The sequence below is a fragment of the Argopecten irradians genome, chromosome 5 (genome assembly GCF_041381155.1).
Source record: "Argopecten irradians isolate NY chromosome 5, Ai_NY, whole genome shotgun sequence".
Classification (NCBI taxonomy): Eukaryota; Metazoa; Mollusca; class Bivalvia; order Pectinida; family Pectinidae; genus Argopecten; species Argopecten irradians.
In genome coordinates this window covers 24791163-24810627 of record NC_091138.1, presented here as the reverse complement: position 1 = coordinate 24810627, position 19465 = coordinate 24791163, and the positions used below count along the sequence as shown (strand labels likewise).

The following is a 19465-nucleotide window of genomic DNA, read 5'->3' as shown; positions in this document are numbered from 1 at the left end:
TGCCATGTGGAACAGAATTTCATAGAAAGATAATTTCAGTCATTTCAGTCTGCATACCAATCCTGTCTCCGTAAAGGAGATCAATATTTCAACACAGTCAAAAAAATGCTGGGATACCCCTGTCCTGGTATCTCATTTATAGCTGAAAGAGTGTGATAATCAGACTGTATGTCAATATCTAGTATTATATAGATTTACATTATTTCTAATTAACTGACTAATTTGTGATACAGATTGTTAAAACAATTAAAAAAATTGTGTTTTTTCTTTGTAGGATATTGGTCCAGAAAGTCCAGCCAACAATAGACTTAGGACAATCAGGGAATTATGTAACACTGTTCAAACTAAAAAGTTAGAGGAGGTAATTACTTAGTGTAATCTTTAGACTTTAATTATAAATATGGTCATTATTAGATACGAAGGATGAAATGATTAGACAAAGCAGCTTTGTATTTCATTAAAAATAACTTATATTTATTTCTTTTTTTTTCTTCTTAGGACAGAGACCTGCTTATCAGTATTAACTTTGCTAAAAATATTAAAGTTGTTTCTTAATATTATAATAAATATCCTGTTCATTACTCAAATTGAAGTATTTTTGTATCTGAAATACAAAACAGGATATTGTTCATTTCCATTTTCCTAGAATGCCATTGAAGCTCTGTGGAACAGCATCAAAGACCTGGTTCAGCCGGGAACACCATCTGAGAGCCGACAGATAGCTCTCCATTTCCTGCACTCGCTCATAGAAGGACAGGTAGTGTATAGTGTTATGGCAGTTTTCATGTTGTTTCTAATTTCAAAATGCTGGTTATGTAATAGACATGTCACTTACAAATTCTTTGTTCAATGTCCCATTAGCATCTATAGGCATTCAAGGATTTAAAGTTTTTCATGTAGATTTATAAGCCTCCGCCCTTTATATTGTTGATAAATACCATAAGTAAGGATTGCATTCAAGGGAAATATCAAATATTTAAATATTAAAGATCTGCCACAATTTCAAGCACAAATTATTTGATGTTATGCTTACATTTGTAAGGTTAGAGAACTTATATTAAGATTGTATCTGGCAGCATATTTAAATTTTCTGTTAATGAATACCTAGCATTTTACCTGTTGGACATGTCATATTGCTTTTTAACAGTTGGAGTACCTGGGTATTCTAAGAGCTCATTTCTTCAGTGTAATAGAAGGGCTGACAAATCATGAGGATCTCTCACAAAGGCAAGACACTTTCTTAAGAATGTTAGGGACAGTACAAATCATTTAGTTGCACAAAAAATATATATATTTTTCATATTTTTTAACTAATTCTGGTATAGGTAAAATATATAATCTAGCCTGTATAAGAAAAGCTAGAAATAAGATTGAAATGTCCTAAAAATTATCCCATATTTATTGCACTCAAACAAACCCTCGATAAAAAAAGCATCTATTGATTGTTTTTGTAGGTTGGAATTATTTAAGGCATTAAGTGAAAATGGTCGAAACTTGGGAGAGTTTGAAGAACTGGCAGGTTTGTATGCTGTGTATTATAGATGTTTCGTTTACAAATAAGTATCCTCTCTTCAAAGTCAAAAACCTGGTGTGTTCAACCAAGGATATTAGTTGATTATGTACACTTTTCTAACCTATGTATGCATATTATCATATTTTATATATTACTAACCAAAAATCTGTCTGATTTTGTTGGTTGTTATCCTTGTTAGGTAGCATGTATTGATGTCAATGTATTACAAATTTTGCTTGTGAAAATGATATCATGACTTTGTGAGCTAGGAGAAGGTAACTCTGCATGATAAAAATACTGTATATGAAGCCTTGTTTTCATTGTACAGGACCTTTACTGCTGCGGATGATGCCTGATGTCCTTGCCTCCGGTAACATGTCCACATTCCTACAACTGTTAGTCCAGATTGTCAAGTATAACGCTGCCTACCTGGACGAGGACGTCATTTGTGGACTGGTCAAGTAAGTCACTGTCTGTCACAGATAGCTAGGAAATGAGATTCTCATTGTGTTAAAGTGTGACTTATAAACAAAGTGTCGGATCCGTTTTATCAGCGTTAATTCAAATCAGTCAATTCGACCACCCAACACTTTGTAAACAGTTCAAATTCACGTTTATTCATCAGTATCATCAAAAATATGCATTTCTTACCGAATACCAATGTCTCCTATCTTGATTTGCTGAGTTACACAGTAGTTGTTAACAGTAGTGGTGATAGATTAACCAAAATGTGTTTGCTGATATCCAAAATAATCCCGACAGATTTTCCATTTCCGGTGCAGACAACCCAAGGGGCGCAACTCTAAAGGCGTGTAAAAAATAGGAGACGTCTGCCGGACAATATATCCGGAAAAAATATTATTCACCCAAAATCGGCATTTACATACCGGCCCCTTAATTGCTGTTCTACATAGGAACACAATTATCTAGATTCTAAGTAAATGCACCAATTTTGTATCTAGATATGATAATTAACTGAAATTCAACTTATTGTGGCAATTAAAATGTTTCGAAAACACATAAAACTGTATGACTTCGAATCTTAATTTTCTGAGTCTCTTTTCCAATGTCCTACACATATTAGTAGTTTTATTCTCAATTATACGAGTCATTTTTTCTTCAAAGTTCACATATTACACATTAAATCATGAGTGCTCACATGTCACAAACATCAGATTCCAGAACGAGGCACAGTTTCTGAATTGGTCGCGTCAGAACCGAAGAGGCGGTCTTAACCTTTACGATTCTTACAGTGTCTTTGTTGTCCATGATAACCTCGAGCACTCGTCCCATGTTCCAAGCGTTTCTAGGAGAACTGTCCATCACTAGCACGAGATCACCGACTTTCAAGTTTTTCTCAGTTTTAGTCCATTTTTGTCTGCTCTGAAGCAAGGGCAGATACTCCTTGATCCATCTGGTCCAGAATATGTCAGCAAGATACTGAACTTGGCGCCATCTCCTCTTAACGTAATTGTCCGTTTTCTTGAAAGTTCCAGGAGGGAACCATTCACCTGGTCGAAGTAGAAGGAGGTGATTCGGTGTGAGTGCGCGCACGTCATTCGCGTCGTTCGATAACTCGAAAATTGGTCGACCATTGAGGATGGACTCGACCTCACAAAACAGAGTCTGGAGATTTTCATCGTCTAGCCGGACGGGTTGCTCGCGCATGACTGAATGTAGCACCTTTCGAACAGATCTGATTAGCCTTTCCCACACACCACCGAAGTGTGAAGCCGAGGGAGGATTGAATTCCCAATGAATTCCTTTTGCAGCCATGCTGTCGCGAATCTCTTCTCGCATTTCTCTTTCTGCACCAACTAAGTTAGTTCCGTTATCAGATCTGATGAACTCCGGTCTCCCTCGACGTGCGATGAATCTTCGAATCGCATCAATGCACGAGTCTGTGTCAAGAGAAAACGCTAACTCAAGATGAACTGCTCGCGTACTTAAACAGGTAAAGATCACTCCATATCTCTTCATGCAGCTGCGACCACGCTTAGTCTCAAGTGGTCCGAAAAAGTCCATTCCGACTTTTGTAAAGGGTGGTTCGTCGGGAACCAGACGTTCGCGGGGTAGATTGGCCATCTTTTGCCTAGAACACGGAGCCTGATACTTTCGGCATATAACGCATCGCGACACCACTCGCTTTATTGACGCGTTTGCTCTGATAATCCAATACCTTTGACGAAGTACAGTCAAGATTGAGTTTTTCCCGAGATGTCCAACAGACCGATGTACGTCTTCGATTAGAAGTTGAGACATTCTCGATTCCTTGGGTAGAATTATGGGGTGTTTCGCGTCAAACGACATATCTGCGCGTTCAAGTCTTCCTCCTACACGCAAAAGGCCGTTGTCTATGTAAGGGTCCAGATCGCGAAGCTTCGATGACTTATTTACTTTACCACAACGTTGAAGTGATTCAAATTCCTCTTGAAAGTCTGTTCGCTGTACATACCGCGCGAGTGCCATCTCAGATCGGTTCAAAGCATCACTCGTCAGAAACAAAGATTTCACTCGTTTTGGCGCTTCTGCCAACCTACTTTGTCTATCGGCAAGTATCGCTGTTTCCATCATTTTTTCACGGTTCCGCGTGTTGGATTCAGATGATTTTATACGGTCAGTTATGTCTTTTGTCCGTTGAACAGCTTTTGTGAGACGGAAGCCGCCTTCCTGACACAGAGCCGATAGATCGTTGATCAAAGCCTTTGCCTTTTCGTCGGATACGGTCGAAGTCAAGCAGTCGTCGACATACATGTTACGCTTGATGGTTTCCGTGATAATCGGTTCAAACTGATGACCTTTTTCTTCTGCTGTACATTTTAGCGCGAAGTTACAACAGCTCGGAGACGAGGTTGCTCCAAAGAGATGACTAACCATTCTGTACATTTTGGGTTCTTTGTCGAGATTTCCATCAGGCCACCAGAAGAACCTCAAACAGTCTCTATCACTTGGTGGAACGATCACCTGATGAAACATAGCCTCCACGTCACCTACGACAGCCACCTTTTCTTCGCGAAACCGGATTAGAACACCTAGCAGTTTGTTCGCGAGATCCGGACCTTGGAGGAGCTGACTGTTCAGAGATACGCCCATGTACGATGCAGAGCAGTCAAATACGACACGGATTTTTTCATGCTTTTTGGGGTGGTATACACCGTGATGAGGCAAATACCAAACACGGCCGTCGTTTCTCTCAAGCTGATCATCAGGAACTGGCTCTGCGTAACCTTTGCTCAAAAGATTGTCCATAAAATTCACGTAGTCCGATCTGAATTTATGGTTTTTGACCAACTTATTTTTCAGGCTTTTGAGTCTCTGCGTGCCTTGCACATTGTTGTTTGGAAGTTTGACGTTGCGATCACGAAACGGAAGAGCTATACAGTAGTGACCGTTCTCAAAATGTACAGATTCCTCTACCTGTCTGAGGAAATGCGCGTCTTCTACAGAGTTTTCACGTTTGTCGTCGATAACACGCTCCGGGAAATCATGGTTGAATGATTTTCTTACAAGTTCATTTAACGTGATATCGCTTTCTACTTCTGCCCGATTCACATCCAGTTGTGATGCATCATCTCGTATGATATTCCACACGATCCAACCCAAGCGCGTTCTTGTGGCGTGAGGCGAGCCACTCGGACCGATAAGCACCTCAAATGGGGTGTAAGCATCTGGGACGTTATTTCCCAACATGATTCCAATGTTCGCATCAATGTTCGGTATCGATATGTCAGACAGATAAGACCATTTCGATATTTCTTCATGTTTCGGTATATGGTGCTGCGAGACTGGCATCTCCTCTTTAGTGTACACCTTTGGCAGACTGACTACGTTTTCCATGTCTAAGTCACAAACTTGAAGTCCATTCAAGGCGTAAGTGTTCATTTTGTAGGGATTACCCATAGTGTTCAGAGTAAATTGAGTTTTTTTACCACTTCCACCCAGTTGTTTCATTACATGCTCCGTACAGAACGATACGCTGCTTCCGGAGTCAAAGAACGCGTAGGTTTCTACGGTATGAGGTCGATTCTTAAGTTTAACTTTAACGGGGATGATCGCCATAGCACATGAAACGTCTCCGGCCCCTACTCGACCTTCTTCGGCAGAATAATTCATATTTACGACGCCTTTCACATTAGTTTCGTCGCTTTGAGATTTCGGTTTCAAGTTCACTTTCGATTTGTCATGCAAAATCGTAGGATGTTGTCTGTTGCATGTCGCACACTTAAGTCGATTTCTACATGTTCGCGATAAGTGTCCTTTCTTCAAACATCCAAAACATAGGCCTTTCTCACGTAAGTGTTTATATTTGTCTTCAAGGCCAAGTGCCTTGATACCAGAACAGTCACCAACTGAATGTGAGCTAGAATCACAGTACGTGCACTCGAGTTCTTGACTAGGTCCAGTAGATTTGGGCGTTGCTTCAACGTTAGCTGCGTTAGAGACTGCTGTACTTCTCGATGGTTGGGAATTAGAAGTGCGTTTCGCTTGAACTTTGCTACTTTGTGAGCCGTTAACAGCTGCGGTTCCGTACGTGGGATCGTTCGCCTTCTTTGCTTCTGTTTTTACGAATGTAACAAAGTCTTTAAATCTCACACAACCTTTCATCTCTTTGGTACGGAAAACAATATTGCGCCACTTATCATGCATGTGGAAAGGTAATTTACACATAAGTCGCTTAATGTTCTCGGCGTATTCCAGAACATTCCCAGAATTCATGCTTTCCGCCGCGTTGTCGCATTCAACAAGAAATAATGCGAACTCATCCAGCGATTTGGAGTCACCAGCACGTATTGTAGGCCAATCTAGAGCTCGTTTAATGAATGCAGTCGCTGTGACCTCATTGTCGCCATATCTCTCCTCTAACTGTCTCATAGCTGCGTTATAAGCGCGATCTCCACTCAGATGTCCGAATCCTGAAACCACTTTGTATGCTTCCCCAGAAGTTAATTGTTCTAAATAATTCATCCGCTCGTCATCATTATCAGTGTTCGCGACAATCTTTGCCTGAAACTGTCGAAGGAACCTCCTATATTCGAGCGGATCACCGGTGAACTTTTTAATCTCTGGCATCGGTTTCCTCAGATGTTGAACAACAGAGTTTATAGCATCCTTTGTTGAATTAACAAGCGTTGCGTTATCTGTAATAGGCGTTTCGACGTGAATTGCATCATTCCGTTCGGTAGTAGGCGCGACCGGTCCAACAGAGTTCGAAAAGAGAGCCCGGTTTGGATTTGTTGTGTTTTGTCCGAACGAAGGCGCACTGGTTCTAATTGAGCTTGACAAGAACGGTACGTCATAATTAGTCGTGTTCTGTCCGAACAAAGGCGCACTGGTTCCAATTGAGCTGGACAAGAACGGTACATCAGGATTTGTTGTCTTCTGTCCGAACGAAGGCGCACTGGTTCTAATAGGGCTAGACAAGAATGGTACGCTAGGATTTGTCGTGTTCTGTTCGAGCAAATGCGCACTGGTTGTTATAGAGTTCAACAATAATGGGCTATTATCACTCGCGACATAACGTTCGGGGGTAGGAATGCTGGGTTTGGCGTAGTAAGTTTGGGGAACAAATACCTGTGTCCTACATTCACTAGCGTCAGTTTGTTCTAAGTCACTGAGCATTTTACTCTTTGCATTGGCTACAGCTAAATCTGTGTTTAATTGAAGTTCTTCCTCCTGAAGTTTTAAGGACACCTTGGCTATTTCAATCTCACGCTTTTTCTGCAGTGCCAGCTTTCTGGCTGATAATTCAATTTTTAATTGCTCTTCTTTCAGTCTTTTTGCTGATATTTTGCTCGATGATGTTGACCTGCTACTACCAGTATGAGAACCTTCATCATCTTCATCATCTTGTTCATGCTGACTTTTGCTGACAGATACTTTAACGAAATACTCCTCTATCTTAGCTTTGAAGTCTCGGAGAAACTCATCGCGGGCAATAAACGATCCGGAATAGAGGTCCCTTTGATCATTATCTGTCTCTCTTTGTAAATAATGTTCATGTATTTGGAGAAAGAGTTCATAGTTTTGCATCCATGACGTGTACTTTTTGCTTATTACTTTTACTGAAACATTGTCCGAAACCATTTCACTAATATAATCAGAAAGTCTCTTTAAAACTTGATAATGTTTGTTTAATTGATCAAGACTATAGTCTCTTCCTGTTTGTGTAAAAGTTCTGACACGTTGATCATGACGTTCGAGAGACGAACTTTCATCATTTATTTGGGCATCTGACGTTTCGGCCATCATATTTTTTTGTTCTTGACCGTCGGTTTGCCTTGTCTGCATCGACCTTGGAGAGGTCTTCAACATTATCGTCTACATTTTGACTCATATTGTTCATTTCGGTAATGTTGACTCACAATTTTGGTTAATGTTGTCGGATCCGTTTTATCAGCGTTAATTCAAATCAGTCAATTCGACCACCCAACACTTTGTAAACAGTTCAAATTCACGTTTATTCATCAGTATCATCAAAAATATGCATTTCTTACCGAATACCAATGTCTCCTATCTTGATTTGCTGAGTTACACAGTAGTTGTTAACAGTAGTGGTGATAGATTAACCAAAATGTGTTTGCTGATATCCAAAATAATCCCGACAGATTTTCCATTTCCGGTGCAGACAACCCAAGGGGCGCAACTCTAAAGGCGTGTAAAAAATAGGAGACGTCTGCCGGACAATATATCCGGAAAAAATATTATTCACCCAAAATCGGCATTTACACAAAGGTTGATTGAAGATTTTGTATTGGCTGTACAAATTTAAGGGATATGGAATATATGATAAATTGAGACATTTGTTAAATGTACACATGACAAATGTTGTGTACAACAGTGACTAGATTGTAAACAGAATGACCACTGGCCAATTAGCTCTACATAATATATACTGATACATGTACACATCAAATTAAAGATGCTTTAGATATTTTATAGTAGTCATTTATGAAGGAAAGAAATACAAATAAGTAAGTATTGATAGAAATGAAAGAAATTAATACAATAAATGGAATTGATGTTTGATTAACTCTTTTATAGTTGGCTCCATATAACTTAATTCCATGAAGATATCTGTCTTAAGTGTAAATTATTTGGATTCTTTATTACAGACAAACCTGTATGATACCTAACCGTTCCCGATCAGAGGAGGATATCAAGGTAGGGTTTACTACAGCAAGAGTTGTGATCTGTTTTCATGATTAAAAATAAGCGGTATGTGGCCGATATTCAAAAACTTCTAATACTTCTTGGGCACAGATATTTCTTTGGTTCTGTAAAGAAAGGTGTATAACCCATCTTTTTTGTCGTTAACACCGCAGAGGTAATGAAAGGTTATTCTAGATTCATCATACTACACTGAACTTTCTACTGTAAACCATCTTTCTTTTGCGGCTACTAATTTTTGTGGTTTCCATTTTGAAAGAACTTCATGAAGATTCGCAGATTTGAAAATTGAAGGAAAATTCCTATCAATTTAAATGCTGTAGAAAACTATTTGTGGAGATAAAGTTTCACAAAATTGCCTCAATCGTGAAATTTGCGAAAGTAAGTTTCACAAGGAGAAATATTGGTTTGCAGTATGTCTTGAAATATACCTATACTTAAAACTGGTATACTTGTGTTTAAAGTTGTAACAAACTAACTTTACTTACTGACAACTCTCTGGTGATAGCACTCCTGTAAACCAGCTTATTTTCACATCCGAATTCACATTTCACATATTTCATGGGACATTTAGAAATCATGAAAATAAATCGCTGCGAAAATGCATCAGACACAATCAGGTACATTAGAACTAAATTATTCTCCCATAATACTTGACAGGGTTTTCCCCCAGTTGCTAGAGAAAATATAACTCTGTCTTTTACCGGAGTAGGGAAAAGACAGCTCATACCCACTAGACAGTGCGTCATCAAGACATGCTGCGACCATTTTTACGCACAGCGATGTTCTTCATCATTTCTCGTTTAAGTATGGAAGAAAAAGAATCAAACATCGGCCTGTCAGGTGGACAGTGATATCTCAACCCTCGTGAAAGATTTTGACCATCAACCCTCAGCAAGCCTCGGGTTGACCAGCGAAAATCTTTCACTTGGGTTGAGATATCCCTGTCCACCTGACAGGCCCATGTAAGATTCTGTTAATCTAAATCAGGAAATCTAATTGCTATAAAAAAAATCATGAAAATGTGGACATAAGTCCCGAGAAAATAGATTGGTTTACACTATTACAATCCATGGGTCTATCTATCTGGACATTAATTAGCTCAATTTCATGATAATATTTGCTGTTATCAGATGTGCCTCGACATCTTGGATGCGGTGGTGTGCTACAGTTATCTCCCCTGTGAATGTCTCCAACACGTGATTGCAGCCCTGTGTCGTATGATCAACATGCCAAAGTACTGTTTGAACAGCTGGGAGGTACTCTACTTAATCTATACATGTTTTTAAAGTGATAATTATTACTACTTTACCTGAAATACTTGTGTAACTTGAAATAATGGTTATATAGGTTGTGTTCTCCTTTTAATAGTATTTTACATAGATATGTGTATCAATATCTGCAACAGTTGGGGGTTTATCATAACTTAATATTTTACATTCCTTTAAAATATCAATTGCATTTATTTTAGTATTTTATTGTCCACAGCTGATGAAGAAGCTATTAGGCACACACCTGGGCCACAGTAGTATCTATACCATGTGTTGTATGCTCCAGGACAGGTAATGTACTACATGTATTGGAACATCTGACCTACTGTTTGCTTATTCATATAGGTAATTTGCTATCAAAACTTTTTATTCTTATAATATTCATATTAAAAACTTAATACAAAAGCTTCTAAAAATTTCCTCAACATTTTATAAGAGGAAGATTAAATGATAGTAAGAAATACTGAACAATATATAAATTCTGTACTAACTTTAACTATTTAGAGTATTATATCAGACTGGATTTGTTATGTTGTCCTATTGTTTTTCCAGGAGACAGCCTACAGATCACAACCTGTTACGAGGATCTGTGTTCTTTGTTGGGATGGCACTCTGGGGTTCCAAGAAGGTGCCCACACTAAAACACACATTCTCGTCTGTGTTGCCCTCCTTCCTTCAGGTAAGTCAACAACAAATGCTGCTGTCTGAAACATGAATGAAACATAAAAGTGATGCTTGAAAGCTATTGTCTTTGATTAAAATCACTTTTGTCTCTTTGTCTTTCATAGTGTTTGATAGCAACCACAGTTGTACTCCAGAACTCTTAATTCATTTTACGCTGATATATTGTTTGATTTATCACGTTTTATTGATCCCTGCCAAATTGGATACTTCACTTTCACCTTGGTGTAACCAATTCTTGAGATACATGTGCCGGTACTTTAAAGGCGGCTATTTAAATGGGTCGAAATTTTCCTGATTTTAGCTAATTATTGGAAAAATTATTTTGAACAGTTTTGAATTTTTACGATTTGGTTTTCAGAGTATATATGATTCGACCATTTTTCAATATTCTGTGCAACAAATTTTTCTAGGTTATAGCTAAGACCTGCAAAATTGTATGAAAATTATCCCTAGGAAAATAACCGGACATACAGTATCTAGAATGCTTAAAATCCCATTGTTTTTGTTCCTTTACTTGAATGTTACTGGAGTCTAATGTCTATATATTGGTGTAGGTACTATCCACCAACAGCCACATTGTGGCCTATGAGGTAGTACTATCCATACATCGACTGGTTAAGAAGTACGGTAAGGACCTACAGCATGTTACATGGAACATCATCATGGATATCCTGGAGGGGCTACTGAAACTCATGGAGGTAAGTATCAGACATTCCCAATCTCCTGTCATGCTTGGTTATGCTTCAGGGAAATACCTATATTTAGAAATACCAATAAGTTACTCAGTAATGTTTTGATGTTCACACTGCATTCCTACATTATAAAGAGAGCAATAGTAAAATGATAGTGGCTAGAGATCACTTCTGTAGCCCTGCTAAATACATTATTGCATCATTTTTGTATCGCCCATGACAATAGTTATCGAAGGGTGTGGGATTAAGAGGCTGTGAACCTTAGTGATGCTAAACTATACCTAGCTCTTTTTCTCTCAAAGTATAAGTTTAATCTTTAACAATCTTGGAATATAGGTAAAGGCAATCATTATCATATCAACACACAATGCGGTAAGTGCGATACTTATAATTATGCGTAATTCTTGTTATTACCTAGGCGTGACAGTGTCTACATCTCTAATACCATAATCCAATAGGATGGTTTGTAAATAACAGATTGTATTCTGCTGTGAACTTTTACCTTTGACAGGTCAGTGTACCCAATCAGCCTCCTCTGGACCCCCGAATGCCAGTGGATTTCCACGATATCCTATCAATTATAGAGGACCTCCACATGCATGGACAGTTCTCCGGATGTGTTTCTCGATTCTTCAAAATCATTGAGATGTGTGCTTCCAAGAGGCCAGTAAGTTATCACTCACATACTTCTAATATACTAAATATCAATTTGTTAGCAGATTTCTCCTAAAATGAAATTTTAATGAGCACAACACCAGTCCTGTGTACAGGTAAAGGGAGATAACTTACTATTGTGTGTAAGGATAACAAACCGTGTGACATAACTGTATGATCATAGTATGATGTGTATAAAAGCTGGGACCTAAAATGCATCATAACAAGTGGATACCTAAAGTAGGTTAGTATAAATACAATATCTAAGTTTTGTCTGAGCACATACAAATATGTAAGGTATGTAGCCCGCTATAAGTATGAAGTTTTCTCTGTGTTTAACAGGAGAGTTCTGTATCCATGTTGATTACACACCATGCCCAGATGATACTTCCTGTGAAAGAAAACTGGGTCCAGAATCTGTACTCTCTGTTGGAGAAATACTTCAGGTAAAGTTTTATATGTGTGAAACCAAATCTGTACTCTGTGTTAGAGAAATACTTCAGGTAAAGTTTTATTTGTGTTAAACCAAATCTGTACTCTCTGTTGGAGAAATACTTCAGGTAAAGTTTTATTTGTGTTAAACCAAATCTGTACTCTCTGTTGGAGAAATACTTCAGGTAAAGTTTTATATGTGTTAAACCAAATCTGTACTTTCTGTTAAAGAAATACTTCATGTGTTAAACCAAATCTGTTCTTTCTCTTAGAGAAATACTTCAGGTAAAGTTTTATATGTGTTAAACCAAATCTGTACTCTGTGTTAGAGAAATACTTCAGGTAAAGTTTTATTTGTGTTAAACCAAATCTGTACTCTCTGTTGGAGAAATACTTCAGGTAAAGTTTTATGTGTTAAACCAAATCTGTACGTTCTGTTAGAGAAATAGTTCAGGAAAGTTTTACATGTGTTAAACCAAATCTGTACTTTCTGTTAGAGAAATACTTCAGGTAAAGTTTTATGTGTTAAACCAAATCTGTACTTTCTGTTCGAAAAACGTTTCCTGTGAAGTTTTGTTTATGGTTGGTAAGATAGACTCTCAGTGGAAGTAATCATAGAACTGTTCAATATTCAGAAGGTCTTTTTGTATATTGATAGTTATATGAACATAGATATGTAATTAAAATTGAAAAAAAATTAGCTCCATTATTGTTTCTTATTAAGATTCAAATGATCCAACTTGGTTTTTTTTAATCTTGGTTTTCTAATTGCTGATAATGTATGTTTTTACAGACAGGAGAGCCGTACAATGATCAGGACGAAGGCTCTAGCTGTCCTGTCATTTGTTCTTAGTGTCAACAAACATGTTCATGAGGTTAGTTACAGTTTTACAGTGAAATAATTGAATTTAAAAAAAAAAAGACACTTGACAATTTTTGTATCTTTTTAAACATTTTGATTATGTAATTTCTGGCTCTGATTTCTCGAAACAAAAGTGGTGACTTAAGTCAAACTTTAGTTTTTTTCTTGATTAAACTTACGTAAAATATTGTGATTTTAATCACTTTTTCACTTAAGATAGTTTAGATCAGGGCCTGAAATCTACAATGAAATAAACTGTCCATGATGGAATTTCTTTATGTTTTGTAAGGAACCTGCCATATATTTACTTTAGCCTAATATCAGGCCCTTAGATGTATATAAAGACTTAATTTTATAACCACATGAAATCTACAATGCAATAAGTTCTTAATGATGAAATTTCTCAATGATGAAATTTGAATAACAGAGTACTATACACATACAATGTACTTTAGCTTTATATCATGACCTTATGTTATAACCTTATAAATTACAGGATGAACTGATCAATAACGTTGTGCTGCCACACCTGGGACACATAGACCAGGACAGTGACCCTGAGGTCAGAAAGGTCGCCGCTGAGATGCTGCTGTGTCTGGCCCAGAGTTGTAATCATCAGTGTTTCCAGGCCATCATTATCCTCTTAGAAAAGGTAAGCACAAAAGGTTTCTTCCCATTCTAAAATATGGACATCAATTTGATAACCACACAATTTAGGAAATTACACTTACAGAAAATACAACATATTTTACAAATGACTGAGAATGAAGTAGGTTTAGCAATGCCTTGTTTCATATGTAATAAAAACAAAGGGATTAGCACTGCAAAGAGAGATTTTGTTTAATGAAATGATAATTAATAAGTTAGTCAAGCTCTTGATATATTGTATTCTGAGCTGAAGCTCTTTTAAATGGTATGTATGTAACTGGTAAAAGATGTAATATGACATTTTGTATATCTAGTTGATTGACAAGCCTGTCGTGGCCATTGTAACTACACGGTACCCTTCACCAGAAGGAGGCGAAGTCATGCAGCAGCACGATGAGAGCCACCTAGTGGATATAAAGACAGGACTTCTAGGGCTCGTGGATCTCCTAAGGGTAAGTCTTTAATGCTATTGAATTCAATCAGTTAAACATAAGTGCTTTCATTACCAACCCAATATTAAAACACTCAATCTCCAAATCACTGACTACACTTGTTCATTTTCAAGTTTAAAGATTTTGTAATTAAAATATAGTTCATATACTGAAAACCATTTTATTTTCATGTATACAATTTTTGGTAGACATTAATTCGCGATCACATGCTCTTACTGACACTTGTCCATTCATATGTATATAAAACTTTTTTATAAAACATTTGAATTAGCGTACCAGCGATTTTGCAAAATAACCCCAAAAAATTGTGTCTTTAAAAAGAATGTGGTTTACAGTAATTAGATACACGTGCCGTATTCGACCCAATAAGCGCCCAGGGCGCTTAAAAAATTGATGAAAATGAAAAAGGTGCTAATGATTCAAAATTATTGCAAATTTATACCGTTTTATGTAATTTTGGTCCTTATTTATGCCTGGGCAATTGAAATTAAGGCCTCAAAAAGGGGGAGGGGCGCTTATAGGGACATGGGTCGAATACGGTATGTCATTTATAAATACCAAATTATCACTGGATGTGAAGGCTAGAAGTAATAGGTACATGTTATTTAAAATATGGTTGGTTGAGACTCTAATCTGTGTATTCAGGTGAAGTTGTACATGCACCCATCCAAAGAATTCCAGAAGATCTACCAGATGATTGTGGACCACATGAAGAAACAGTACTCCAACAGTCAGGACTACAGCAGTCACACAGCGGCCGTCATCAGGAAAAATGTAACATACTCTTTTTGTCTACGGTATTTGTAATACAAAAGAATTTACTTCCATTATTCTGAGTAATGTTGCCAAAGCATTCAGATCACCCAGAGTGAAGATTTATTGCTTATAATAAGTTCGTAAGAATTTATGCTCTTTTAAAAAACACTTTCAAGTATGCAAAATAAAGAAAAACCTTCACTCTTTGATAATCATTTGATAATTTATTTCCCCTATTATAGGTTTAGAGCTTTACTATATTGACGTTCATTACTACCTTACAGATAATGACCACACTGCTCCAAATGCGTTCAGATAGTCTGAGTAGGATGGGCTTTATCAACATTGACCAGGATAACCTCCTCAAATTTAGTCCCTATATCGTGTGTGAATTGAGGTGAGTACCCATAGAAATTACTTTGTCTGGGAATCAAAAGTTATTTGATAACTCAACTTCATGTAACTGGATGACCCTGTTCATTTTAAAATATTTTGTTACCATCACAAAGCTTGCTTATTTAGTAAATGAAAACTTTAACTATGACTTCTGACTTCACGATAATGAGGTCAGACTGTTGGAAGTTGATTTAGAAATGAAATCTAATGAACTGTATTCATGAAAATAACTTACATTATGAAAGTTTTGTTTTATGATTAAGAAAACCTATGAATTTTTAAGTTTGATCAACAAGCATGATCTATGATTGAAAAAGTAGCATAAAACGCTTTGCATATTTGAATTCTATGTATTTTTAGCTGATGAAAATTAACTTACTTTGGCAGAGGAAAATGTGGTGACCTAGTATTTTAGTTATGTTGGTATTAAACTAAAGTGTAATATTGTATTCCTACAGGTGTGATGAGGATACTCTAGTTGTCCCCTCCAGCCCCAACCCTGTCCCTAAGGATTCATCCAAGTTCCTGTGGACTAGTGCTTCACTAGTTGACTATACTGAAGCCTTCAGTCTCTTTATTACCTGTCTCAAACATGTATGTATATATTGTTTATAATGAACAAAAAACATGTATGTATAAACTGTTTATAATGAACAAAAAACATGTATGTATATACTGTTTATAATGAACAAAAAACATGTATGTATATCAATTACTGTTTATAATGAACAAAAAACATGTATGTATATACTGTTTATAATGAACAAAAAACATGTATGTATATACTGTTTATAATGAACAAAAAACATGTATGTATATACTGTTTTATAATGAACAAAAAACATGTATGTATATACTGTTTATAATGAACAAAAAACATGTATGTATATACGGTTTATAATGAACAAAAAACATGTATGTATATACTGTTTATAATGAACAAAAAACATGTATGTATATACTGTTTATAATGAACAAAAAACATGTATGTATATACTGTTTATAATGAACAAAAAACATGTATGTATATACTGTTTATAATGAACAAAAAACATGTATGTATATACTGTTTATAATGAACAAAAACATGTATGTATATCAATTACTGTTTATAATGAACAAAAACATGTATGTATATACTGTTTATAATGAACAAAAAACATGTATGTATATACTGTTTATAATGAACAAAAAACATGTATGTATATACTGTTTATAATGAACAAAAAACATGTATGTATATCAATTACTGTTTATAATGAACAAAAAACATGTATGTATATACTGTTTATAATGAACAAAAAACATGTATGTATATCAATTACTGTTTATAATGAACAAAAAACATGTATGTATATCAATTACTGTTTATAATGAACAAAAAACATGTATGTATATACTGTTTATAATGAACAAAAACATGTATGTATATCAATTACTGTTTATAATGAACAAAAAACATGCCATGGCATATGTTCATTTACAATATACTTGGTAAAGTTACTGTACATAGTTGTAAATATACAAGTTCTATGTATTGATTTCATTGTACAACTAGGTTTTGAAAGGAATTTAAAGTTATTGCTGAAATAACATTATTGATAACATATTTTAATCATGATTTACAAAATGAAAATACTGCATAACATGAAATGTTTGCTGTGTAGAAATTTTCATTATTGTCATGGTTGCTGTGAAACCATGACTATAAAAACATGTTTTGTTCTTATATTTATATTGTTACTATTCGGCTAACCACAAATATTCTTTTCCACTAGATTAATCAAAGATTCAAACTTAATAAGAAAGTACACAGTATAGATATTAATGTTGTACAGTATGGAATCATAATATAGTAAAACTTGTTTATAACACATACAACAAATTCATGGTTATAACACATACAACAAATTTATGGTTATAACACATACAACAAATTCATGGTTATAACACATACAACAAATTCAGGGTTATAACACATACAACAAATTCAGGGTTATAACACATACAACAAATTCAGGGTTATAACACATACAACAAATTCAGGGTTATAACACATACAACAAATTCAGGGTTATAACACATACAACAAATTCAGGGTTATAACACATACAACAAATTCAGGGTTATAACACATACAACAAATTATGGTTATAACACAACAAATTCAGGGTTATAACACATACAACAAATTTATGGTTATAAGACATACAACAAATTTATGGTTATAACACATACAATAAATTCAGGGTTATAACACATACAACAAATTCAGGGTTATAACACATACAACAAATTCAGGGTTATAACACATACAACAAATTCAGGGTTATAACACATACAACAAATTCAGGGTTATAACACATACAACAAATTTATGGTTATAACACATACAACAAATTCAGGGTTATAACACATACAACAAATTCAGGGTTATAACACATACAACAAATTCAGGGTTATAACACATACAACAAATTTATGGTTATAACACATACAACAAATTCAGGGTTATAACACATACAACAAATTCAGGGTTATAACACATACAACAAATTCAGGGTTATAACACATACAACAAATTTATGGTTATAACACATACAATAAATTCAGGGTTATAACACATACAACAAATTCAGGGTTATAACACATACAACAAATTCAGGGTTATATCACATACAACAAATTTATGGTTATAACACATACAACAAATTATGGTTATAACACATACAACAAATTCAGGGTTAAAACACATACAACAAATTCAGGGTTATAACACATACAACAAATTTATGGTTATAACACATAAAATAAATTCAGGGTTATAAAACATTCAACAAATTCAAGGTTATAACACATACAACAAAATCAGGGTTATAACACATACAACAAATTCGGGTTATAACACATACAACAAATTCAGGGTTATAACACATACAACAAATTTATGGTTATAACACATACAACAAATTCAGGGTTTTAACACATACAACAAATTCATGGTTATAACACATACAACAAAATCAGGGTTATAACACATACAACAAATTCAGGGTTATAACACATACAGCAAATTCAGGGTTATAACACACAACAAATTAAGGGTTATATCACATACAATAAATTCAGGGTTATAACACATACAACAAATTCATGGTTATAACACATACACCAAATTCAGGATTATAACACATACAACAAATTTAGCGTTATATCACATACAACAAATTCAGGGTTAAAACAAATACAACAAATTCAGGGTTATAACACATACAACAAATTCAGGGTTATAACACATACAACAAATTCAGGGTTATTACACATACAACAAATTCAGGGTTATAACACATACAACAAATTCAGGGTTATAACACATACAACAAATTTATGGTTATAACACATACAACAAATTCAGGGTTATAACACATACAACAAATTCAGGGTTATAACACATACAACAAATTCAGGGTTATAACACATACAACAAATTCAGGGTTATAACACATACAACAAATTCAGGGTTATAACACATACAACAAATTCAGGGTTATAACACATACAACAAATTCAGGGTTATAACACATACAACAAATTCAGGGTTATAACACATACAATAAATTCAGGGTTATAACACATACAACAAATTCAGGGTTATAACACATACAACAAATTCAGGGTTATAACACATACAACAAATTCAGGGTTATAACACATACAACAAATTCAGGGTTATAACACATACAATAAATTCAGGGTTATAACAAATACAACAAATTCATGGTTATAACACATACAACAAATTCAGGGTAGCAATTGTCTAGATTCCTCTACAATATCTGCAATATATATAAAACAAACTTTGTTTATATTTAACAAAGTGATTTTGATGGTCCCCAGAGATTTGTTATAACTGTGTTTTACTGTACCAAGGTAAGCAT

General features: G+C 35.4%; 1 protein-coding gene across 3 annotated transcripts in view; it reads left to right on the top strand.

Annotated features, from left to right (window-relative positions):
- The window catches only part of LOC138323321 (tuberin-like), a 41305-nt gene that overhangs the window by 1328 nt on the left and 20512 nt on the right, over window positions 1-19465 (top strand). For all 3 annotated transcript variants that reach the window (XM_069267851.1, XM_069267850.1, XM_069267849.1), the window contains exons 2-19: window positions 275-361; window positions 647-757; window positions 1148-1227; window positions 1455-1519; window positions 1842-1974; window positions 8626-8674; window positions 9814-9939; window positions 10169-10242; window positions 10504-10630; window positions 11190-11333; window positions 11839-11994; window positions 12324-12427; window positions 13207-13288; window positions 13772-13927; window positions 14238-14375; window positions 15021-15149; window positions 15416-15528; window positions 15986-16121. In XM_069267851.1, coding sequence (XP_069123952.1) covers window positions 275-361; window positions 647-757; window positions 1148-1227; window positions 1455-1519; window positions 1842-1974; window positions 8626-8674; window positions 9814-9939; window positions 10169-10242; window positions 10504-10630; window positions 11190-11333; window positions 11839-11994; window positions 12324-12427; window positions 13207-13288; window positions 13772-13927; window positions 14238-14375; window positions 15021-15149; window positions 15416-15528; window positions 15986-16121 — 2010 coding nt within the window. The remainder of the gene's footprint in view (window positions 1-274; window positions 362-646; window positions 758-1147; window positions 1228-1454; window positions 1520-1841; window positions 1975-8625; window positions 8675-9813; window positions 9940-10168; window positions 10243-10503; window positions 10631-11189; window positions 11334-11838; window positions 11995-12323; window positions 12428-13206; window positions 13289-13771; window positions 13928-14237; window positions 14376-15020; window positions 15150-15415; window positions 15529-15985; window positions 16122-19465) is intronic.